Source organism: Hoplias malabaricus, chromosome 1 (assembly GCF_029633855.1).
Source record: "Hoplias malabaricus isolate fHopMal1 chromosome 1, fHopMal1.hap1, whole genome shotgun sequence".
In the NCBI taxonomy this organism is placed as follows: Eukaryota; Metazoa; Chordata; class Actinopteri; order Characiformes; family Erythrinidae; genus Hoplias; species Hoplias malabaricus.
Window position 1 is genome coordinate 47,820,279 of NC_089800.1, and position 25,322 is coordinate 47,845,600.

Below are 25,322 nucleotides of genomic sequence, written 5' to 3' on the forward strand. Positions count from 1 at the left end.
ATTAGAAGCAGCTTTAACATCTCACATAAACAAAATAAACAGCTATGCTTTTGAATCTACTGCTGCAATGATTTCCACACAGAAATATAACACTAATTTAATTTTTTTATATAAAAGTGTATATAAAACGAGTAATTTTGTAAGTCAAATAGAAATTTTATAAATGTTTTAAAATGTTTATGAAGATACAGTCTCTTAGTAGTTTACTTCACTATGTAAACCGTCATTCAGTGTGGCTAGACATTAAATGGTGCATCTTGTGGACACAAGTTTCTGCATTTGTCTGGATGGGGACCAGGGTATACAATCTTTAAAATATAATATTGCAATTTTATGTACTGTCCAAAATGACCTTTGAAACTACACATTCCTGCTCAATTTTAATATATATAATTATTCTGATGAGTATTATGTTGCTTACAGGAAAGGATATGTGCCACTGCAGCATAGCTCACTGTGTGTATATCAGTCCCAGAGGATTCTAAAACTACAGAAAATTTGCTTAATGTTGCTGCAATTTGTGTTTCTTCAAGGTGTGCTGCAAAATAGAGGGACACTAGATGGGAGTAATGAGGGCATCACCAGCATAGAGTTCGACTCCACAGTATGAACACTCACTATTTGGAAAATTTTGTGTGGAGCTCACGTTAAGTTTTCTTTTTAAGTTTAAATGTAGTGGATCTGAATTATGTGATCCATGATGCACTGCTGAGATTTACCACTTCTGTATTATGATTATGTTGATGTTAATGTTCTTCGATGTTGCAGTGTGTGTGTGTGAGAGACAGTGAGTGTGAGCGCGCGTGTGTGTATGACAGTGAGCGTGAGCGCGCGTGTTTTCATGACTTCATGTCCTACCTTCATCAGGGCACCCGAATTCTAGCTGCGTCATACGACAAATCAGCTCTGTTTTGGCGGCTGGATGACTGCGTTCCCAAGGTAACAAAGCTCCCTCCCCACCCCCAATCTTTCCTGCCTGAGTGGTCTTCATATCTACTGCACTGTACTGTCTCCTTGAATCACTGTCTGCAGCATTTCATCCTCACGCATCCTGCACACGCTTAGACATTTTTGTCGGAGTTGATGTGGTACTGACAGTGTAGAAAATGATCACTTTTATACACACAGTCCAGGATCAGAGCACCTGCAAACTCTGTGCTTTGATGTTAAATGGGCTGAATGCTGCTTTATAGAGGAGCCTAGAGTCTACATAATTTTTTGCAATCCAGTTAAGTCTATTACATCCGACTGAAATGTGCCAGCTGTTAATCAATGTTGGCAGATTCATAATAATAATTATTATTTATTAATTTTTAACATATGTATATAGTATTTTTTTACTGTATTCTCCTATTTAATATTAATAGCATATCTAAGTTTCAAAGGTTGAATGAAGCACTAATTTAAATCCAGTGCACAGAATGTTTTCTCAAATTTGTTTTAATGCTTATACGTACCATTACATTCTGGTGTAAACAACATCAGAAGCAATTTGTTTACCTACTAAATTTCAGGATTACAACCTGAAAATTGCTCTCACAGTATCTCACAATAACAGCCAGTGCAAAGCACATTCTTGCAGAAGAGCATTAAACCATACACTTAAGAACAATGGGAGGAAGTAACTGGATCTGCTGAGGCATCATTGTGCTCTTTTCTGTGTATGTATGTTTTTCTTTTGAAGAATACAGTTAACCATTAGAATACTTCCTGCTTGTGATTGGCAGTAGGATTTATTTTATAAGAATACTTGCATAAAAAGAATTCAAGTGTGTTATTTTCAATCATGCTGGGCATCATCAGTAAACTGTGTAACCTGTCAAGGTTATATTTGTACCATGGAATTGTTGCATACCTGCATGGCAGAGAACAGGTTTTGGTAGAATGTAGATATTGGCCATTTAATTTTGTGATCACAAATTTGATTCCATGAGATGCCTCCACTATTTGAGCTGCAGATAACATAATTAAACTAATTCTCTTTGGGTGTGTTTGATGCTTCTCTCTCACCCTCCATGATTCTTTTTGATGCTAGCCAGTGTAGGTATTTATTCAATAATAATAATAAAAAAGAGTTGGCTAGTTTATGTTCTCATTTACATGTGTTCAGCTGACCATTGGTGTTGTTAGCTCTAGGAAAACCGAAGAAAAGTACTAGGCTGCACCTAGCCTTATTATGAGCATTGTGTGATTTTGGGAGTCTTGGCAATTTGGTGAAAATGGCAAGGCTAAAACATTTGAGAATTGTCTGAGGGGCATTTTACAATCTGAAGGCCATTTCAATATTTTGCTGCAAGTAATATTGTCTTTTTATGAGGGTGTGTGGAGCAGAGAGCTACAGAAAAAAAACATTATACAGACAGAATGTACTGTGTGTTAGAAAGACAGAGCAGGAGTGGGAGACACTCAGGAGATAGTTTGTAAATATGAGCACTTGTTAATTTCACCTCTGTGCTCTGTTCTTTTAGTTCACGCTGACAGGTCATTCTCGCAAAGTGACAGCAGCCAGGTTTAAGTGCAACCTCAAGCAGGTGGTGACAGGGAGTGCTGATAGAACAGTGAAGATCTGGGACCTGCATCGTGCTGCCTGTGAGTTCCATAACTAAACCATATAATAGCAATCTGACACTGTCTGATCTGCCTGTTAATACACAGAGAACAAAATGATGCATCAATAATGGGCCAATAATCTTATATCTTAATGGGCCAATGCTTATAATGAATGTTTTTGCAAATGCCTATACCAATCCTGATACCAGTTGATAAATGGTTAATATATGAACTGGGTCTATGTCTACTACAAACACTTTAAAAAATATATAACAGTCTGAACTGTTAAATCTATGCGTCTGTTTAATGCAGATATATTTCTCTAAACAGTTATGAACCCATACATTTTTTTGTGCCCATATCAATGTGCAGCCTTAACCTAATGGGTAACACCACTGCTCTCTACATAGCAAACTAGGTGTAATTAACACTCTGGGCAATCACACCATGCTAAACCAAGAGAAGACATTGAGATTGACTCTTAATGCTATATTTGCCTCCATTTGTAGCATGGTTAATGTTTTAATTCTCTCTGAATAAATGTCAATAATTATTTTATCGTTAATTTATAGGTTACACGTTAAGAAAACTAACATCTACAACAAGAAACAACAACTGTTTTGTTAAATGTGCAAACAGGGTTGTTTATATGGTACAGGTATGAAAAAGGGAGGGCCTACAGTAGATCTTTGTGATTAAGAAACCTGTAACTCAGACAAAACATTTGAAGAATGGAATAATGAAGCTTAATTATTTTTGTATGGATTGAATCATCAGCTTTCATTTTTGTCTTCTGAACAGTTTCTTGTGTTTTCTTCAATTTTTACAGGAGCTTATATAGTCCAACCACACTTTGTCATATGTCTGAATCATACCAACATTTTTGTCTTTTGAAACCTTATTTTGTGCATTCAAGTAATAGGCCTTTCCTTCACAGATGTCCCTTTTATATTTCTTGGTTTATGTCCATGAGTCATTGTGGCAGTCAGGCATTTTTAATAAAGGTCCCAGCAATTTATGTGCAGTTGTTAAAAGTCTATGAAATTTCTATTCAGTGCATTTGAAGGTTCTCACTTGTGTTTGTTGTGGTCTGTCTCTCAGGTATACAAACCATTGAGGTGTTATCCTACTGCAGTGATGTGGTATGCTCTGAGTATTACATCATCAGTGGCCATTATGATCGTAAAATACGGTTTTGGGACAGCAGGTAGGGAGACAACACTCAAATAATGAAAATAAAATGATCACTTTTGCAAAAATTTCTTGGTATAGAGAAATTGCATGTTCTCTGCAATTAAAAAAAACACATCTTAGTAAAGTCTCAGCTGCAGAGTTTGAGGTACTGAATGATTCTCAGAATCCAGTGCCATCTGAACAGATTCTGTTAAAAACAAGGCATGAATTCTGTGTTCAGTTTCCATATTTGTATTACATACCACAACTATATTAAACCATAAATTTACACAGATTTAAGTTGGCTCCGAATACCTGAAAGAGAAAAATGCATAAATATGCCAAAGATTAGATTACCGTAGTAAAATTTTCAAAAATAATTACAGTTTATTTGAATAATTGAAATTGTTGCGGAAATGAAAAAGCATACAATGCTTCTTTTGGAAATGTTATTGCACATTGTCATTCATTCATTATCTGTAACTGCTTATCCAATTCAGGGTCGCGGGAGTCCAGAGCCTACCTGGAGTCATTGGGCGCAAGGCGGGAATACACCCTGCAGGGGGCGCCAGTCCTTTACAGGGCAACACAGACACACACACACACACACACACATTCACACCTACGGGCATTTTTTGAGTCGCCAATCCACCTACCAACGTGTGTTTTTGGACTGTGGGAGGAAACCCACGCGGACACGGGGAGAACACACCAACTCCTCACAGACAGTCACCCGGAGCGGGAATCGAACCCACAACCTCCAGGTCCCTGGAGCTGTGTGACTGCGACACTACCTGCTGCGCCACCGTGCCGCCTATTGCACATTGTATTTAATTTATTTCGTTTTCCTCACATAGAATGCTTATACATATATTCACTTCAAAAATACATGTAGTCTGGTGTTCAGTCAGGCAAACGCATCATGACCTTATGCTGGTGCAGAGAAGAGAGGTTCTGCTGGCCTGTACAGTATTTCCATAATCTCATTTAATGTGACTAAAGCTCAGCCTCAGGTGAACTTCGCACTGTCTATTTGAAAGTGTGTTCAAAGAGATGGGAAATGAAATGTTTGTGTTCAGACTAGGGATTGGATTCAGTTTGCTTTGATACAGAAATCTGCAGCAGGTTTGAGGGTAAGCAGAGGATACCTTAAAAATCTAAAAATAAAAATTGGAAATGTGTTGGTGCACTGTGCTTGAGTCAGACAGAGTGAAACACTGAAGATTTTGAGTGAAAAAAGAAATTGGATACTGGCTTATTGCCAAAGATTGGACACAGATCAACCATTACATTATGACCACCTCTATCTTTCTACACTCACTGTCCAAATTGCTGACCATAGAGGAGCACTTTGTAGTTTTATAATTACAGACTTTACTCCATTTGTTTCTCTGTATATTTTCTGCCTGTGTTATTTAATGTGTGATAGCCTCATGCCAGTACAACACTCATTAACACCACCACATCAGTGTCACTGCGCTCAGAATGATCCGCCACCCTACCTGCTCTGTGGTGGACCATTTGGAAAACAGAGCAAAAGTGGGCAAACAGTGAACACAGAGCCGCACATGGACTCCAGTCTGTAATTATAGAACTATTAAGTGCTCCTGTGGACAGGAGCTGAGAGAATGGAAAGTGAGGATAGAAACAATTAAGTGGTCATAATGTTATGGTTGATCTGTGTACTGAGTGTTTTAGTAAATGAACAAGCTTTTATTTTGCAGATTGATCAGTTAAGAGTTTAAAAGTGAGCAAACAACAAAAATAGACTTAACTTAACAGCATCATGCATAGCCTCTAAAAACCCAAATATATTTTTTCAAATATCTGATTTTTACTGAACGATTTATTTAAATTAACCATTTTATATTTTTAAAACAAATAGGGTTATTCCTGCAATGATTTACTGACATATTTTGAAGGTTAGGTGTTAAGATATGCTTTATCATCAGTGCAAACTTTGAATTTTTTGCTAGTGTACGTTTAATCAAACTTTGACAAAATGTTCACAGTCCGTCTCCTTTTCTGTTCTTAGTTTTTTTCTATTTATCTTGCGTAGCCTCAGGTCTGTGTGTAATGAGCTGTAGTGAGAGACTGCTTGTTAACACTTTGCTCTTAATGCAGTAGACTGATAGCCCTGCAGGTGCGTTCGTAGCTGGAATCTACATATATAGAGCTGAACATCTGCTCATCATTTTCTCTGCTTTAACACTTCTGAAGTGCACAGGAATGTTTGAATATTAAACAGACAGGAGACATAGTCTTCATTTTCTCTTTATTTTGTGGATGTGTAAAACAAATTTTTGTAATTCGTTGTTATAAATCTTCTAGGAAATTCTGCTCATAAGGCCCTACACATAACAAGGAACATAAACAATAATAAAAGTATGAAATGAAAATAGAGAATTTCAGGTTTTATATTAAAAGGATTTACATCTAACCAGAGAACATTAGAGCATAGATATCCTTTTCTAAATGAGTCATTTTCAGTACAGAATTTAAACAATTCACTTTTTTTCCCTGAAGCTTTTAGTGTGGACTTTGTCAAAAATCCATACTTAAGGATATTAAAGCTGTATTTACAACCATGCATTGTCTTGTTGAAACAAAACTTAAAAACTACAAACTTGTTTTATATTATTAAATATTTACATTTTATAATACTCAAATTGTTTATGAAAAAGTAATATTAAATAACTATATAAATTATTGCAGCAAATGCTGGTCAGATGACCATCTTCATCATAAATATGTGCATGGCAGAAATTAAATATATTTTACATCTATTCGCCCTAGATTCAACCACCTTTTTTTTTTCCAAGATATTTTTGATTACTTCGTCAAGGACCCTGGTAGCTCTCTTATGGAACCATTAAATCAATGCAGACATTTTCAGCCAACACTGTAATCAGCATTATTGATGTTGTTGATTCCATTATTGATTGTTATTGATTCTGGTTGCAGCCCTACACAATGAAGAATAATTTTATGTTACAACCAAACTACTGTTTATGAAAAGAGCGCTGACCCATATGCGTTTAGTTTTGGCAGCTCAAGGCACCAGACATATATATATATATAAGTGTCTGTAAAGAGTCAAATGTTAAAACAGGTAGAAGATAACTGAAAAAGAGAAAATACTGAATTTTTGGTGCACACCAGCACTGATCTGCACCAGAGCTTAATTGGAGGCCTACAGTGAGCAGTGATTGCTGGGCAGACCATCATTCATTGCACAGTGTTCACACAAGTATGGCTGAAGTGTACAAACCTGTCAAAACAGACAGAAAACAAAATAGGGTTACATATTTTTTAAACTGTTGTATATACAAAAATGCAGTTTTGCGAGTTCACGTTAGTTCTTATAGATTGTTAATAAAGGCCAACAAACAATCAGCACTAACTCACACAAAGCTATGGGGTGGAATTGCTCTTTGTCACCTTCAAATGAGTCTCATGCTAAGTGTAGGTAAATCAGTCTGAATGCAGTGAGACAGTGTCGTGAAATCAGTTTATTTAAACACCTGAGGGACCACAGGTGTTTGGAGGCTTATTGCCACCAGAAAAGGTCAACTTCTTTGTTATCATCATGGATCTTTTGATTGTATGTGTTTTAGCTCCTTCATTTCAGTTCTTAATACGTCTGATGCTACACATTTTAAGAGCATAAATTTAACACAGTGTTTATGGTTTAAAAAACTGGTATAAAGAAGTGTATTAATATAGTTCTACATTAAGTAGCATGTTGACTTTGGCTCAGATGTCCATGGACGTGATGTTGTTGTGTTTTAACCTGAAGATTGGCCAGAACCACCATGTGATCTCTGTGTGTTGCCAAGTACTACAATCAGCATGCTTCTGCTTCTGCACATTTCGAGGTTTAAAAATGAGCCTATTATTCACACCATGGCTGAGCCCTTGACATCTCTCATTCACTCCCGGCAACAGTAACCTCCAGCTGCTGCTGTGCCGCCAACTAGTCTGTCGCCTAGCAACTATCGGCCTACATACTAATTGTCTCCTTAAGTCTCTGTAATAGGTGATTTGTGCTGTGTTATGACATTTGAAGGAAAAAAAATTGCAGAGCTTTGCTGATTTATCAGATTTGTTCCAGAGTAAGGTTTTCTTTCATGAGGTGACTTTACATTTTTATGTTCAATTTGCATTTCTTCTCCCATTGTAAATGAAGCCTTTCATAAATGCGATGATGTACATTTGTAAGTATGTTTGTATTACATACAATTCCTGATTGTAATAAATGTATATTTATGACTAATGTTAGTACTTATACTACTAGCCAACAATCAAACAGCACTATCATGCACTGTCATTGCCATTCCAATGTATTACTCACTGACACAAAGCTTTGTGGCAGATTTTGCACTTAGTCACTTTCACATGTGTGTCATGTTCAATGTGAGTATATCAGTCAAGGGTGCGATGAGACAGAATTTCATGAAATCAGTTTGTTTAAAGTCTTGAGGAAGCACAGTTGTGTGCAGAAACTTAAAAACACCAGGAAAGGTCAACTTCTCTATTACTGTCATAGGACGGATAAATGTTCTGTGAATGAATGGCATAGGCTTTCAGCAAATGATCTTAATATACCAATGGTAGCAAAGCTTTATGACAATAGAAAAATTGGAGAGATGGTTCCCTCTTTGCAGCTGAAGCAGCAGATTTGGAACTCTGCAGGTATTAAGTCAGTAGGCCACGTTGTGGCTGAGTTGCTGTAGTTCCTGAATGTTTCTGCTTTGATCACGGAGTATATAGGAGGGAAGATATAGTGGTGAGCACAATCCAAAACCTTGGAGATGAGATGTAATGGGGTTTTGATCCAGAACTTACAATTCAACACACGTGCCTGACCTCACTTTTTGTCTTATGGCTGAATGTATTAATGCACTCACAGCTATTGGCTGTTCATTTTAACTGTACAGAAAAAAAATGAACAAAATTTTGAAAAAAAGACAAGGAGATTCATTTTTGAGAAAGAAATCTGTTTTGATGTGCCCAGAACTCTGTTCATACAGCGAAATCAGCAGTTTTTCAGTGTTCTTTACTATGAAATATCAGATTAAGTATCATAAATAATTTATAAAGCATAATGAAATTGATATTAGCAGTGTAATCTTTACTCTCTTTGGGGATCTGTATATCCAAGTCCATGTGGAATCAACACTTTCAGCAAGCTATCCGTCTGCATTATTTGTGATAATGTTGCAGACAGTGCATTATTTCAGTGTGAGTGAGAAATGAAAACAAATGTCTGAGTCAGCTAATTAGTATCCTCTAGTGAGTCTCAGTGACGTTATAGATAGGTGTTAAACATGAGCATGATTTGACTTTTAAATCACATACAAGTGAATTCTGCTGCAGTATAATCTAGCCCAAGATGTTGTGGTACAGAGACACAAATGAGAATTCATGACTTTTCCTGGTTTAGTTTGAATAAATAACTGTTCATGAGCTTTTTAATATTATTTTGCTGAAATGCTGTAGGTTTACTTTCAAAAATAATCTGTGTGTGTGTTATTTATTTATTTTTGTTTTCTGGGATATGATATCCTTTTGACGGCAGTATCAGCATCTGAGTAAATGATACTTTACACTTATACAAGTCATCCATGTTATGGTCAATCATGCATGCCCTCCTTAACATGACAAATGATTGCTGGTAAGAAACTAGATGGTCCCTAAGATGAGCTTGGGTCTTGATGTATAATTTCTCTTTGCATAATAGAGATTCAATTTGGAATTCTTGATGCAGCAGCAGACTGTTAAGTAAGAACAGTTAACTGAAGTTTTCCCTAACCCTTGTAGCTTAATTTATCACATTAGTATGTTGCTTTCTCATGAATAGCCATCTGAGGTCTCGAAGGTCAAGCTCTTTGAAATGGTGTAGATGTAGATGGTGAAAGACCTAAACTCTTTGCAAGCAGTCATGGATTGTCGTTCATTAATTTGTGCCAACATTTGTTGGAGAAATGTCCTAAAGTCCTAAAAGAACTTTTCTCAACTCAAGATTGCAAAGAAGGAGCTTCAGTGGATGCTCCTTGTAAACCCAAATTTGATACCCTCATGTTACACTGTTCACTTGTCTATTGTGGTATGTTTGAAAATGGTATAAAATGAATATTCTACTGAATATTGCATTTTAAAAAATATCCCGACTTCTTAGAGGAAATTTGCTCTTGCAGAAAAATGTGTTCATGTAGTCTCACATAGAAAATCAATAAAATAATGAGACCATGATTTTATTACTGCTGTACATCTTTACATGATATGAAATGTGAATTAACTCAAAACCTGAGTTTGGAAAGGCACCTGCTGTAAAGTATAGTTTAAAGGAGTATATAAAGCAAATAGCTAACAAAATTATATGTTTGTGTATAAAAATTGACATTCTTTTATTTTTATTTTTCTATCATTATTTATTATTTTTATCACCTTTTCCCTAGGGCAGCAAGCTGCACACAGGAAGTTCCTCTCCAGGGCAGAGTGACATCTTTGGACATCTCCCCCAACCACAGGGAACTGCTGAGCTGCTCCAGAGATGAGTGTCTGCAGCTGGTGGACCTGAGAATGAGCAACACCAGGATGGTTTTTAGGTAAACACTCATAGGGCAGTGCTGCCCTAGCGTTGCAACTTTTGGCAAGTTTAAGGGTAGTATAAAGGCTTAGCATAATTCCTTTTAATCACAATATCCAACATTTATATATTTCCCCTCTGGATAGTCTTAAATGTTTAATGCATCAGTATATATGGTATCTGTTTATCCACAGCTTGTAATACTGTGTTTTATGACCTGTTTAATCACGTAACTGCCTACTCACATAAATTGTTGCATTAATGATCTTAAAGGGCATTACACTAGATATTAAAAGGGATATTAGTCTCATTAATTGTAATTTCAAGTCCACATGGAGAAATCCCTACATATAATTGATTTTTTTTCATGTTTTTCTTAATTTATTTTTATTTAGGTTTAATTTTACTTTTTAAGAGAGGGCTTAAATAGATTATTTTAATTAAAGTAACACAAGTTTTCATGTATATTTTCTTTTTAGGGCAGAGGGTTTTAAATGTGGAAGTGACAGCACCAAAGCCATCTTCAGGTGAGATTAAAATAGAACAAATGAAGCAAACAACAAATATGGAACTAAATTATCCATGAAAGTTTCGATTAGAGGTTATCAATTTGTTAAAGGTGAATTCAGCTGTTTTCATAAATATTTTGTGTTGTAAAATTGGACATTGAGTATGTTTACCGGCACTTAATAATCCAGTCATAATCAGCTTTTTGCAGTTGTCTTGAGTGTGCTGTGTATAGTGGTCATGTAAACGGCATACTCCAATTTTTTTTTTTTTTTAATCTATGCATTTCATATATGCAAATGTAACTGGATAGAGTAAAGTTGCAGTTAGACACATTCTGAATTTCTCTCACCGTTCTGGATCTGAATATGTATTACTAAATTAACACTCACTCCCACCAGTCTTTTCTATGAACACACATCCAGAAGTCTGTAATGGAGGGACACACATAATGGGCCCAAGAACAAATTGGGGAAAAAAAACTCATCACGGTCATTGCAGCAATATAGAGAAAGTTGGGAGAAGGGCAACTTTATGTATTATTGGCAACTATTAAAAAAAGCCATGATTTTTAGGAGCTCCTGCCAACCCAAAACTGTAAAATAAAATCATATAACAATCATTTTTTTTTTAACTGGTACAATGTCTGAAAGTCTTCAACAACAAACTAGACTCACATTTATATGAGAGTTCAAAGTTTAAAAAAAAACAAACAAAAAAACAGCATAAATAAACAGTGGATAAAACAGATTGCTGTGAAAAAGGATACCTTGTGGTATTTTAACTAAAGCATGTCACAGATGTTTTTTTTGAAGACCCCATGGGATTATGTTAATTTATGAAAAAGGTGTATAATGAATCACCTTTAAGAGCAACTCTAGCTTTAGAACATCAGAGTAAAATGTGGCACAGCACAGGTTGGAACATCATATCAGGAGGACATTAAAGTGTGTATGGGTGCCATATTTAAGGCTTAGTAAGAAATGCTTATATAATCAATGAATTATTTAGACCTCCTTCTTTCTTTAAAATTGTGAAAGTTTTAAATTAAGTACAGTTTATCCATGTGTATTTTAGACAGCTTCATTCGTTCACGGTGGAAATTTCTACCTCATTTTGAGGGATACATCTGATTTTTAGACTATTTTTTAAATTTTTTATTATGGGTTCCTGCATTATACACTATGAGACGTTTTTACACTCAAATCAGTACTTTTTGATGGCTGGATCAATGAGAAGACTTTTATAGTCAGAGTAATGTCCATCTGTCCTCAAACCCCCAATACAAACATATAGAGCCAAATTGAGTTGAAATGACTATGAATGTTTGAAAAAGCTTGCAGACTTAGTGGCAGGTTAAGCAGTGCACTAATAGATTCTGGGAAAAGGCCTTATGCAGTATTCCAGATTCATTTGTAAAGGTCAGCATAAGAACACAGAATAGTTATGAGCCTTTAATTTATCCCCCTTCCTTCTCCCCAAACAAACCCTCTCCACAGTGTGACCTGATCATTTGCTATGCATGATCACTGAGTGGAGTTTAAATGCTCTGTGTGATGTAAGATGAGAGAAGAAAAGAGAGACACACAGCCATACACCACTAAGAAAAGGCTGAGGCCCCATTTGTGTTTCTGGTGAGAGGCTGACTCCCAGTTGAGTCATACACTTAGCAGTTTCTATGGCAACAGTGGAACCAGAATGCATTGCGTCATTTTCTGAAGGGTGGGTCTGGCTGGGTAATGTGTGTATTCGTAGAGGGAGGGGCCTGATGATAGATTTATTATCCTCCCCCTCCACATTTTCTTCAGCTCCAGAGCCTGGTGCTGCACCAAATATGTTCAGCACAGCACTGGCAATAAGAAGTGCACATTTCTGAATTATAGAGTTTACACCAATATTAAACTCAGTCTATGGAGAAACAAGCCTATAACGAAAAATCTGATTAATTAATGAGATCATAGAAAACTAGCCAAAACCAAGGGATGAATGAAATAATTATGTATATTCATAAAACTAAATATCATACATAAATATATTCTAAACAATGACTGACATTCAAAACATGTTTGTGGTCTCAATACATTTCGAAATAAACATCATATGTTCTGATTAGTTTCCCTGTTTTGTGAATTCAAAAAGCATTATTGAATACAGTATATAACAACATTGAGTACATTGCTCTTTAATATCATTAAAATGTGACAAAAATATAAATTCCATACAATAAAACTATTTACAACAAAGACCATACCATTCCATACACTAGTAGTAGTTCTCCTCACTGCAGCTGATATTTAGCATGTTCTTTGGTTTAATGTGTTGTGACTCTGCATGCTAAAATAGCGCAGTGGTGCTATAATGGATTTAGTTTTGGTGACATACTGAACCAAATGATGGTTTTTAATTTCTTTTTCAAAAATGTTGGTGTGCTTTGTAGTTCTGTGCAGCTTTCTGTTTAAAATGAGCGTCTTATTTTTAAAACACCTTTCTTGTCAAGCATCTTGAGACTGGGAACCATATTTCATGTAGTATTTTTGGTTTCATTAATAGCATTCATGAAGCCATTATAGAAGTCACGAAGCTCCATGACTTCACCAACAAATGACTTCTTCCACATTTCCCAGTCTGCACTATGCAGTCACTGTGATAGTCCTGGCCAGGTTCTCTCTGAACATGCTGAACACAGCATAAGACACAAACAAGTTTATTTATTTCATATGACCAGAGAATGAGCTGCCAATATTCATATGGCCTTTTTTCATGTTTGTTTTTTAGTATTCAGCTATATTTTAGTAATATTTTTCTTCTTCTTGGCCGCTGTCCATGGAGTTTGACTTCAGGCATGGTTCTGTGCACTGTCTGGGCATTTACTAGAATGCCATTTTCTTGAGGATAAGTCTTCTGGTAAGCTAGAAGCACTGGACCATCTGTTTTGTTTTTTAGCACATGATAGCATATATAGAAATATGTGTGCTTTGTCATCTTTTAAAGCTGGCCACTGTGATATTGCTTATGGCAGTCCTCTTCTTCCGAAAATTAGTGATGACCACAGCAAGTGTTCCAACTTATACTTATCAACTTTCTAATTCTTTTAGTTGCTATATTTATCAAAATCATCCTTAATGTAGTGAACCGTCATAGATCGAACAGAGCCTGTAACAGGCCAAAATTGAGAAACACTGCTCCTAACAGCTTGGTTTGCATTACTTTGGAACATGTACATGAACATGCCATGGGGGCTGCATGGCAAACAAACAGGAAGCCTACTAGCCCTAATATATTTTAAATATGTATAACACAAAGGTATGTTATACATAACAGCCTGTACCCCTTTTTTCAGATAAATATAATTATTTTAATATGATGGGATTTTGAATGATATATATTACTGATGTTAACTGGGTATATTTACATTTGATATATATGGTATAGAGAGGTAGAAATGAATGAACAGAGTAATCCAGTGGCAGTGCCTGAGGTCTTTATTATGATGCATTCCACTGTCAATTTCTTGTCAGTTTTTGGCTATTTCTGGCAGTCTGTTATACCCCCTAGCACTGTGTGCTATTGGCACACCCATACTCAATCATGTTTACTAGATAGATGTATTCTAAGCTCTGTAGTCAATTATTGTGAAAAGTGTCTAATATTAATATGATTAATTTACTATAAAGAGTCATATACTCCTTATGCATTGAGTATCTGCATCAGCTTTTGAGATTAAGGCACGTTTATCCAAGGAGTCACTGAATATTTATCTGTTTGCCTTATCAAGGCAGGAAAAAAATTAAATCACATAGAGCATGAGTATTTGTTTATCTTCTGTTTGTAGTCCAGATGGCTGTTACCTGGCGGCAGGCTCTGCAGACGGTGCTGTGTACGTCTGGAACGTTAGCTCAGGAGAACTGGAGACGCGACTATCAGACATGCACAGGTACTCACAATCCCACTGCTGTAAAAGAACAGCTTCTGCAAATTAGCAAATTATATTTGTTTTTAAACAGTATATTAGGACAGAAGAGGAATTTTCTTTTTGTTGAAACACTAAAATCACTCACACACATCAGATGGCATAGCTCATCTTTGATGCTATGTAATATCCACTCAGGACAAATGGAAATGTAGTTCAGTGATTCCACCCTAGTCCTGGGGATTTCCAGCAAGCTGTTTTTTATGCTATCCAGGGTGAAAATGTAGTCAGTTAAAATGTTCCACCTATCCTGCTTACATGCATTTATATTTTCTTAGACCAAAAATTTGGCTACATTTTTAGCTCTGCCAAAGTAATCCACATTTTTTATGGTTCTGTTGTTCATGGAGATTACCAATTCATCTGAAAGACTGCACTGTTTATTTCAGATGCTCAATTACTGCAGTGGCTTGGTCAATGTCAGGTGAGTACGTGGTGAGTGTAGATAAGAGCCGGAGAGCTATTCTCTGGAGCGACGTCTGAATCTGAAGACAGGCATGTGCTCTCTGCTGCTGGATTACACTCCACACTCAATAACATCTAGACATCTTTCTTCAGCATGAGGAACGGGAAACATGGTCTACCCTCCAGCTCTACTCTCCTGCTTTAATTACTTCATTGCCAATACGACCTACATTCGTTGTATGACTTTATATGTTGGTTTTGAACTTTTACATAGCATCCTGTTTATTTTTTCCACAGGTGTCTGACTAAGAATTTGTCAAAGTATTTGTTAGCCACATTTATTTGGAAAATTCGGACAAGTGATAACTCTCCTACATTCAATCCCCACCGCCCACCAAATCATGTTTCAATTGTTAATATTAACTATTTGTGCAAAATATGTAAAGTCTTGTTTTGTTTAAAATATATCTGTATTTATAATATATTTGACCTTTGGGAGGTGCTTCTGCTTCTAGTGGGCTTTTCCTGATCAGACACCTCAATGCTCATTTGTTAAAAATATCCACTTGAGATTTGTAAAGGGAAAGCTCTGATTTGTTTACATTATAATTTTCAAGCCAGTGGATTGTGTGCCTTTGGTGTCTGAAATTAAAAAGCAAATAAATGTCTTACCAAAACGCAGAGTTATGTCTTTAATAATGTCTTGTTCGGACATTATGGATCTGTGAGGAATTTCTGGAGACGTGGATTGCTCACTTATTTGAGACATTTGAGCAAGGGAGCCCGTTGTTATACTGTACTGTTTTTCTATTCCTTAAACAAAATTGTTATTTGCAGTAGCAAATTTAGACGGTGTCTAAATTAACTGTTACTGAGAATTCCAATTTTAAAACCAGAGAAAGTAACAATTGAAATTGTTTGGGTTATAGCCTAATTAAATGCCAACGTTGTATTTGCTTTTTTATTCGGTTCCACATTGAAAGCCTCAGTAACGTATGAGTTTGTGTAATTTTAGTCTGAAATCTAACGTTTGAGTTTGCAGTACAGTGCAGCCCAAATCACGATACGTTTAGCTATTATTTTTCCACTTTAACAACATAAAGTTACTTGCTTGACCATTTAACGTGGAACGGAAAACAATGAGATTGTGTGTAAAATTTAAGATGAGCGTCGTCAAGTTTCTGTGGAACAGATATTCAGCTCAGACGCGAATAAATAAGCAGAACTCTTAGCTAAAATCTATTTTAAGGTGGAACAGAAATGAAGATGGTCAAGTTAGCATAAGAACTTAAATAGGGTTGAAATATTATTTATATATAAAATATATTAACTGACATTAACTAGCGAGGCCATGATTATCTGTAAGCGCTTATCCAGTTCAGGGTCGCGGTGGGTCCAGAGTCTACCTGGAAACATTGCGCGCAAGGCGGGAACACGCCCTGGAGGGGGCGCCAGTCCTTCACAGGGCAACACGAACACTTGAGTCGCCAATCCACCTACCAACGTGTGTTTTTGGGCTATGGGCGGAAACCCACCTAGACACGGGGAGAACACACCAAACTCCTCACAGACAGTCAACCGGAGCGGGACTCGAACCCACAATCTCCAGGCCCCTGGAGCTGTGTGACTGCGACACTACCTGCTGTGGTTGTTTTGTGTACCATGATGTTTTATGTCTATTCTCGTTGTAATTTATAATGATGGCAGTATGCCGTATTTAATAATAGCCGAGAAACTATTTCAAATATAGTGTGGGAAAATGAATGGTCAAATTAGTACATTTAAACACTGAGACATTATAAAAATATACAGCTGTCAGAAGGACAAGGAACTCTTAATATCTCCCTGTTGTGAAGAAAGAAGCCGGACTTGTATGGAGCATGGCCAGCAGGAATGCTGAACAGAAGCTGCAGGGAACAATGGTTGAAAGTCATTTAAGATTTAAAAGGTTACATTTAAATAAGGCAGGGATTTGCGCACAATGAGGAGCTGTTTAAAAAAAAAGCTTCTGTCGATGTTTAAGATGCCAAGCATCTGACTTTTAGGTTGACTTTATAAGACATTACTAGACATTTTATATGTGGTCATAAAACTCTCGCAGCAACGTTCCAGCCTCAGTCAGAGGCGAGCCCACTATCTACTAATAACATGCCCTTCAGAGGAAAATGGTTAAACTGTTGTCAACAAACATTTGAAAGTACTGACTACATCCGAGTATAAGGCTTTATTTCTGTCAATTGTCCTACATACATACATACATATATTTACGAGAGGAAATGTAGGAAAAGTATGGCACCTAATGTTGCTACTTATCCCAATTGCTGGCAGTACTCCTCCCAATACGTTTCCAACTTTTATTTATTTATTTATTTATTTATTAAGAAATATCAGGGGCAGGGAAGATGTGAGCATTGGGACAATCCATTCCCTGAAATTTTTGCTTCTCAGTGTTGGCAGTACAACGGTGATTTAAAAAATGCCTCCCCCTCAGTGTTGGATATCAGCCTCTGCACATCCCCTCACTTCAAAAGAGGAGAGCGAGAGAGGGAGGGAAAATGTGTGCATGTGTGAGAGAGAGATAGGCGAGAGAAAAGAGACAAAGAGAGAGAGAGAGAGAGAGAGAGTACATGTGACAGGGAGAGAGCGGAAGGGCGAAAGAGAGAGAGAGAGAGTGGGTGGGAGATGGAGATGTAGTGAAAGGCGGCAACAGCAGCACTTCCTCACAGTGTTCCTCGCTCGCAGGATCCTCGCAGCCTCAGGATTTGTGATGCAGCCTTGTTTTTCCCTGTAGAGAATCAATGTGAGGAATGCTGTAGTTCGAATAGCGGTGGAGTGGGACACAGACGGAGAGAGAGAAAGGGGGAATCATCTGCTTGGGCTTCATTTTTGAGGAGGGGGCTATTTTGACAGAGAGAAAAGATGCTTCTGTAATCACTGGACAGCGTTCAAACGGCAAGAAGACCGTTACATGACAGAGCTGCACGAAACCTGTGTTCATCAGTCAGTTTATCTCTCTTCATTCTCACCCTCTCTAATTGATCTGTTTCTCTCTCTCTCTCTCTCTCTCTCATTCTTTCACTCCAGCTTTTTTTTTCTACAAGTTGACAGCAGAGGATCTACATCATGGGTGATAAAGGAACAAGGTGAGCAGTTTTATTCATTTTCTTTTGAAAAATGGCGTGGAAGTGTCTGAATGGGTGAAAGTGTTACATCACTCCTGTCTTCATTATCTCTCATCGTATATTGATGATGGTTATTTATTTATTTATTTATTTATTATGGTGTTCAGCAAGAAATTAGTTAAATGTTTGCACTGCAGTAAAAATAATCATTGTCCGTTCATTACCAGTGTGGTGCTTTTGCCCCATTCTATCTACTGTACTCTACTTGCAAAATGTTGAGCAATAAATGGGTAAAACTGAGCTCCACATGCATTAAATTCTCATATCAATATTGGGATGCTCTAGTTTTCAAATACACTCTTAAAACCAAAGGTGCCAGAAATGTTCTCTGAATTCTCTGAAAGGTTTTTCTAACCAACCATTTCTGTAAATGAGATGTGTGATCTTTTTAAAGTTTAAAGAACCTTCACACGGAGGTACTACACCAATAAAATATTTCACCTTAAATCATACCTACATCAATTTCTGATGTGGAACCTTTGGTTTTCCATGTTTTTACATACACTAGGGCAAAAAAAAAGTTGGTGGAAATCTGCATATCCAATATTTCCTCAAATGAAATATTCTTTCATGCACTAACAGCTGCTACTGTTCTGGGAAGGCTTTACATTGGGCACTGGAACAATATTGCTAGAATTTTATATCATTCAGCCACAAAGCTCTAGTGACGTCAAGTACTGATTATGGATGATTAGTTCTGGATCACTCCACCTCAGTCCACTCCAACTCAGTTCTGAGAAACTGGATGAGGGTGCTGTATGTGTCTAGGTAACAGATCCAGTACTGGTAGCTTTATATCCCTCTAGCCCACACTTGACATTGGGCATTGTTAGATTTGGCTTATGTGCAACTGCTCTATTGTGTCTTAATACATTTCTTGTTTTTCTGTGAGGATTTTAAAAGTGCCAAATGGGTGCATGCTGAAATAGCTAAATGTATTTATTATTTACATTGTCTAAAATCTTTTAGATTTATAGTGTGTTTTTAGATATTATTCTTGGGAACTTTACATGTCGAAGGGTTTGTAGAGTGGAGCATTATTCATTTGGACATAGAAATAATTTACACATTGTATTTTGGACCAATTCTCTTGGTCCGTTCATCATGAATTTTCCTTGCAATGTAAAATGCAGATGGCATTTTTGGCATATGTACAAATTACATAAAGGATAACAAAGAGAGAGCCTGATGTAGGAAAGTCTAAATATCTGATTAGGCAGACTTCAACTCAGTTTAATTCAGTTTCAGTGGCGGGTTGGGGTTAACTGCTGTAACTGCTAAGGTGACTTGTTCCCTGGACACATTAAGAGCTAGCCATGTAGACAATTGGTTATTCAATTAATCAGAAATCTAACTTGACAGCATCATCTAACATTTAAGAGTTTTATTTCTGTGGTCACCTCATATAGAAATACAACCAGTAACCACTAGATTCATAAAGCCTTTTCTTTATCTACATACTGTAAAGAATTTGTGCAGAGCTTTGTCCAGGAATTCATTAAAAGTCTCCTTTTAATAAAGTTACTTTGCCTCTACAGTGAATCAACTTTCAACTGTGGTCATACATAAATAAATTGCCACTGAGTCGCCCTCACATATATTTTGAAGTGAGACCAGAGATCTTTCACTGGTGCAGTTCCCAAATAAAACATTATTGTGAAGTTTACGGAAGTCACTCTAACCAGATCACTAGCGGGTTGGGGTTAACTGCTGTAACTGCTAAGGTGACTTGTTCCCTGGACACATTAAGAGCTAGCCATGTAGACAATTGGTTATTCAATTAATCAGAAATCTAACTTGACAGCATCATCTAACATTTAAGAGTTTTATTTCTGTGGTCACCTCATATAGAAATACAACCAGTAACCACTAGATTCATAAAGCCTTTTCTTTATCTACATACTGTAAAGAATTTGTGCAGAGCTTTGTCCAGGAATTCATTAAAAGTCTCCTTTTAATAAAGTTACTTTGCCTCTACAGTGAATCAACTTTCAACTGTCGTCATACATAAATAAATTGCCACTGAGTCGCCCTCACATATATTTTGAAGTGAGACCAGAGATCTTTCACTGGTGCAGTTCCCAAATAAAACATTATTGTGAAGTTTACGGAAGTCACTCTAACCAGATCACTAGCTGCTCTCTCTACATGGCTCTGGCTGCTCTGGGTATCCATACAGGGTTGTGTCCAAAATTAATCAGTGCCCTATTCATGGTATAATTCACTACAAAGTGAGCAGTGTAAGGAATAGAGTAGGGGCAATTTGAAACATGCCTCACTTTGTATATGACAAAAAGTATGTTGGTGTGAGCACTTCTGGACCCCACTGGGAATGTACTGAAGGTTCTGCAGCTCAAAAAAAAGAGCCTTAACATGAGAGATTATTAGAGGAGGCAATACTGTCCAGAACAAAACATGGATTGGACTGTGGACTGGGTCAAACCGCCTGGCAGAGCCTGGTTAATATAGAACCATGGGTTTTTACTGTAGTAGAGTGAAAGGAAAAAAAAAGTCCTGTCTTTCCCTTTTGGTGGTGAGTCGCCCCATCGCCATAATGAACAAACCGCCCCTGTTCAGTTTCATTGATAGGGCACATTTTACAAATTATTTCACAAAGCAGCTTTACAGAATTACACGGTCTAGCCTCAAGTGATAAAGGAAAAACTCCCTCCAAGCACCAGGAAGAAACCATGAGAGGAACCAAGATATCTGCTGTTATTCCCTTTTCCCCATCCAGATTTCTCTCTTTCTTTTCACTCTGTATCTGCCAGGACTCCTTGTGTTTAGAATGCAGATGTCAAGCTTTTTCATTCATCTGGTCATGCTTTGGTTGTTGATATTTCACACATTACCTGGTAGGATAACAACAGCTCTAAAGTACTTGGAGCTCTCTAACGAGGAAGTAGGCTATCCACCATATCTTTGCTCTCAGCAGGATAATGAGGCAATTATCCTCTTACAGTAATACCACAGCTCTCTGCTCTGGCTGCATTGTGCACTGTAAAATATCAGCAACAGCTGGAGAGGAATCCCCCAGTGACCTGTGATGGATCCCTCCATCTGAAAGGCATTTGGCTGTTAACTGTCTGTTTGAAAAAAGTTCACTGGGCCTAACGCTAGGAAGAAGAATCATACATTTTCTCCATTATGTTTCATTTGCATCTTTTCTTTGATTATCTCTCAAGTGATCTATGACATACTGAGCAAAAGTCTGAGAAAAACCTTTTAATTTATTAGTTTTCAGTCAAAACACACACACGCACGCACACACACACACACACACACACACACAAAATATGCTTTTTAACACCAAGTTAAAAACAAAATAAATCTGCTGAGGGATTTTTTCTAAGTCTTAAAAGATTATAAAGCAATAACACAAACAAATGAAAAGATATTGAGGTCTAGGCTCTGGGGGAACCAAGTGGTGACAATTCTCTTCTTTTTTTCTTGACACACATGTTGAGGGTTCATTTGTAAAGGACTTGCATTTTTCCTTTTTCTCAGTAAAAATATCTTGACAGCTACACGTCCTTTCAGACCCATAACAGTGAAAGATGGACAAAAACATCTATGGTTTTTCAGACAAAAACAAAAGCTTTAGGTGCTGTTTATCTGATTAGTTTGCTTGACTTTCAGGTCTTGTTTGAGTGTTAGGAATTGTTTTTTTCATTTTCACATTCTTCATTTAAGTGGCTTGACTTCTAAAGCAAAACACAATACATTTAAGAAAAGGTAGTGCTGAATACTGTGAGAATTTGGGCATATTTCAGCTTTCTGTGAAAACAGTACAATATAACAGTAATAAAAACATCCTTATAAGTATAGCTTATACTTTGACTAAGCCTAATTCCGAGCAGTGGTTCAGTGCTATAGGGCATTTAAACCCTGTAAGCTGCAGAGGTAATAGTAACAGATCAAGATTGATTTTTTTTAATCACCCATTTCAATATTAACGCAAACATATTCAGATGATCCCACTCATTCACCAATTTCCTGTAATCGCTTTATCCTATTCAGGTTTGCGGTGGGTCCAGAGCCACCCTAGAATCAGTATGTGCAAGGCAGGAACACATTCAGGACACTCAGGTTATAGAAATGTTTTTCTTCTGTAGACAAAGGTAGAATTAAATTGATTGTTTCGGTCTAAGGACTTTTTTTTTGAAAAATGTTTAAAGCACTAATTGTATTTTAGAAAGGACACCTTTTAATCTTTGATTTTTTTAATATTTGATTGACTGATTGATTGTTTTTTTTTTTTTACCCACAATCCTGGTATGATATCATATAAAATCATTTTCACCTTGTCACTAAGCCTAATGAGAACTGAAATATTTTTAATGAATTTAAATGGCATATATTGGATAAGTGGCTTTTAACACCATGTGTTACAGCAGCTTGTCTGTTATTATTTCTCAACAGGAACAAAGTACATTCATACAGGCCAGATGGGAAAAAAGTGCATCTTGAAAAAAAAAAGCATTTTATTATCAAAAGCAAAGCTCTTACATCAGAATTCCTCTTTACATGTTGTATCTCTAGGTTTCAGTTTTCGTGCTCCACCAATTTTTGGTCAGAGGACACACAGAAGTGACAGATGCACATGGCTGCACAAGCTGTTACAGCACTGTCAGTCATTGTGAAGACTTTGGTCTGCTTCCAGTTATCCCTCCCTCAAACTGCCCCTGAAATACATCCACTTGCAAAAACATCCACTTTGTGTTGTCTGCTTCTTTTCCATATCTATTTTTTTCATATATATTTAATTAAAATTTAAATGCTTTCACAATAAATAATATATAACTGAATGGAAAAATGGCCCAGCACCCCAACCATATCACATAGATCTATAAATAACATTCACTAGCTAGTCACATACATTTTTTTGTTTAGTAATGTGCAAAAGTGAGAGACCTCCCTTCTATTAATTAACGTCCAGTCAATATGACTGTTCGATTAGTCTTTTTCAGGAGATTTTTCAGAAGAGATTAGATATGATAGAGCCCACTTACATAAAGAAAGGAAAACTTAAAGGAAGAAAAGTGAATAAACATTCCAAAAACTGACGGAGAAAATGTGATGTTTAACAACATCGTAGGACCTGGTTGAGCACCAGCATTGTCATTCTGAAAACACAGACTCTGACATTGCTACTGGGTTTATTGTTAAAAAGGATGTAGTGTGACAGTATTGAGAGAAACCTGTTTGCTGACAATAAGTTTGTGCAGAAGTTGTTTCTTTTAAATTCTTTCATTTTAGACTGAAGTTGAGTCACTTTAGTAGCACATTGGTATTACAGAAGAGTGGATTATTCTAATGAAACCATGAGAGTTCTTTAGGAAAACTGTCTCCTCTACAACAGAGCAGGACCATTAATTTCCAGTAATCTGTGTCTGCAACCGTGCTCAGACAAATTTATATTTGCAAAACTCTGACAAGACACATCTCCGTAAGTTACTGGATTAACGTCATCAAATAATTGAATACTAAACATAAATTTAGCATACATAATTAAAGTCTGCCATTTTTCATTCATTCATTCATTGTCTGTAACTGCTAATCCAGTTCAGAGTTGCGGTGGGTCCAGAGCCTACCCGGAATCACTGGGTGCAAGGCAGGAACACATCCTGGAGGGGGGCGCCAGTCCTTCACAGGGTGACACACACTCACACCTAGGGGCACATTTTTTTTAGTTGCCAATCCACCTACCAACGGGTGTTTTTGTACCATGGGAGGAAACCGGCGCACCCGGAGGAAACCCACGCGGACACAGGGAGAACACACCAAACTTCTCACAGACAGTCACCCAGAGTGGGATTGAACCCACAGCCTCCAGGTCACTGACCCACGTCTGCCATATTTCATCATTAACCTGTTCTTACTGCTGTTTTTTTCTGTTTAAACATTTTAGGCTTTGGAAGATTTTCAGATTTACAGTAATGTGGAAATGTTTTAGGCTCCTGAGACAATAGAATTTAAAAAGCTCTTTATCTGAGAAGTAACCTTAAGTTCAGAATAAAAAAGAATCATATTATTACAGTAAGTAGTGAAATTCTCTGCATGTATGTGTTGGTTTAACCCTTTCCATATCTCTTCAGTATTATTGGAGGTTATAGTCCAATACCTACTATTACAGAGGTTAATAAATACTCCATTATGTTAAATCAAGCGTGCTGTGGATTTAACAAATCCACACGATCAAGGAGAACATGTGGAAACAAACTTTGTTCTTTACAAATTCCCTTTATCTTTATTGTATTTATGTTTTTTCATTAATTTTTAACTTCATCTGATTTTATAGAGCACCATGCTTATTGAAAATATAAATGATTTTAAATAATTATCATAATCTTAGGTGCCTAAGAGTTCAGTACTGTACATTCTTAAACATAAAGCTGCTACAAAAAAAATGGTTCTTCACAGAAAACATAAGTGGTTCTTCTAGGGTATCCCTTAAAGAAGTCCAGAAGATCAAGCGACTGCAATTCTCTGAGTGGGTAGCATGGCCCCACTTCTTGTCCTATCACTTAGCACGATTGTAGCCAATGTGAGCATCTGTTAGTAGACATAAAAGGTTTGGATGGTTATGGTTCTCCTCCAGGTTTGTTGAGCTGTCCAATAAAATTGTGGTAGTTTTAAAAGAAACAATGACAGACGTCTCACGTCTTGAAAGAGGCATGTGCTAGCCTTCACTCTCCCAGTCTGGTAGCATTGTGTGGTTGGGGGAAATGTAGTGAGTTGGTGGAACTTTCACATGAAGCGAAAATGTGATACTCAGAACTGTCTGATTTAATTTGGCTTTGTTCCTGTAGTGGTTGTAAACTGGCTGAAATTTAGGCACAACATCAAAGTCAAGATGTCCAAATTAGGTTTATTAGCAAAATTTACAATCTTTCAGCTGCTTGCAATAAACCAGTCAAAAAAAGAACCACTTCTAATGACT

At 36.9% G+C, this 25,322-nt stretch overlaps 2 protein-coding genes across 6 annotated transcripts in view; both read left to right on the plus strand.

The window, feature by feature from the left end:
- LOC136692145 (protein Atg16l2) overlaps positions 1-15,865 on the plus strand; it is a 29,219-nt gene extending 13,354 nt beyond the window's left edge. For 2 of the 3 annotated variants that reach the window (XM_066665297.1, XM_066665288.1), the window contains 8 exons: positions 534-604; positions 868-939; positions 2,469-2,589; positions 3,652-3,757; positions 10,185-10,334; positions 10,795-10,842; positions 14,655-14,756; positions 15,182-15,865. In XM_066665297.1, the coding sequence (XP_066521394.1) occupies positions 534-604; positions 868-939; positions 2,469-2,589; positions 3,652-3,757; positions 10,185-10,334; positions 10,795-10,842; positions 14,655-14,756; positions 15,182-15,275 (764 nt within the window). In that variant the 3' untranslated portion in view covers positions 15,276-15,865. Of the gene's footprint in view, positions 1-533; positions 605-867; positions 940-2,468; positions 2,590-3,651; positions 3,758-4,223; positions 6,308-10,184; positions 10,335-10,794; positions 10,843-14,654; positions 14,757-15,181 lie in introns of those variants that run through there. The other variant, XM_066665307.1, reaches the window with a different exon arrangement.
- A 1,987-nt stretch (positions 15,866-17,852) lies between these two features.
- arrb1 (arrestin, beta 1) overlaps positions 17,853-25,322 on the plus strand; it is a 31,884-nt gene continuing 24,414 nt past the window's right edge. For 2 of the 3 annotated variants that reach the window (XM_066665339.1, XM_066665320.1), the window contains exon 1: positions 17,853-18,340. In XM_066665339.1, coding sequence (XP_066521436.1) covers positions 18,321-18,340 — 20 coding nt within the window. In that variant the 5' untranslated portion in view covers positions 17,853-18,320. The remainder of the gene's footprint in view (positions 18,341-25,322) is intronic. The other variant, XM_066665330.1, reaches the window with a different exon arrangement.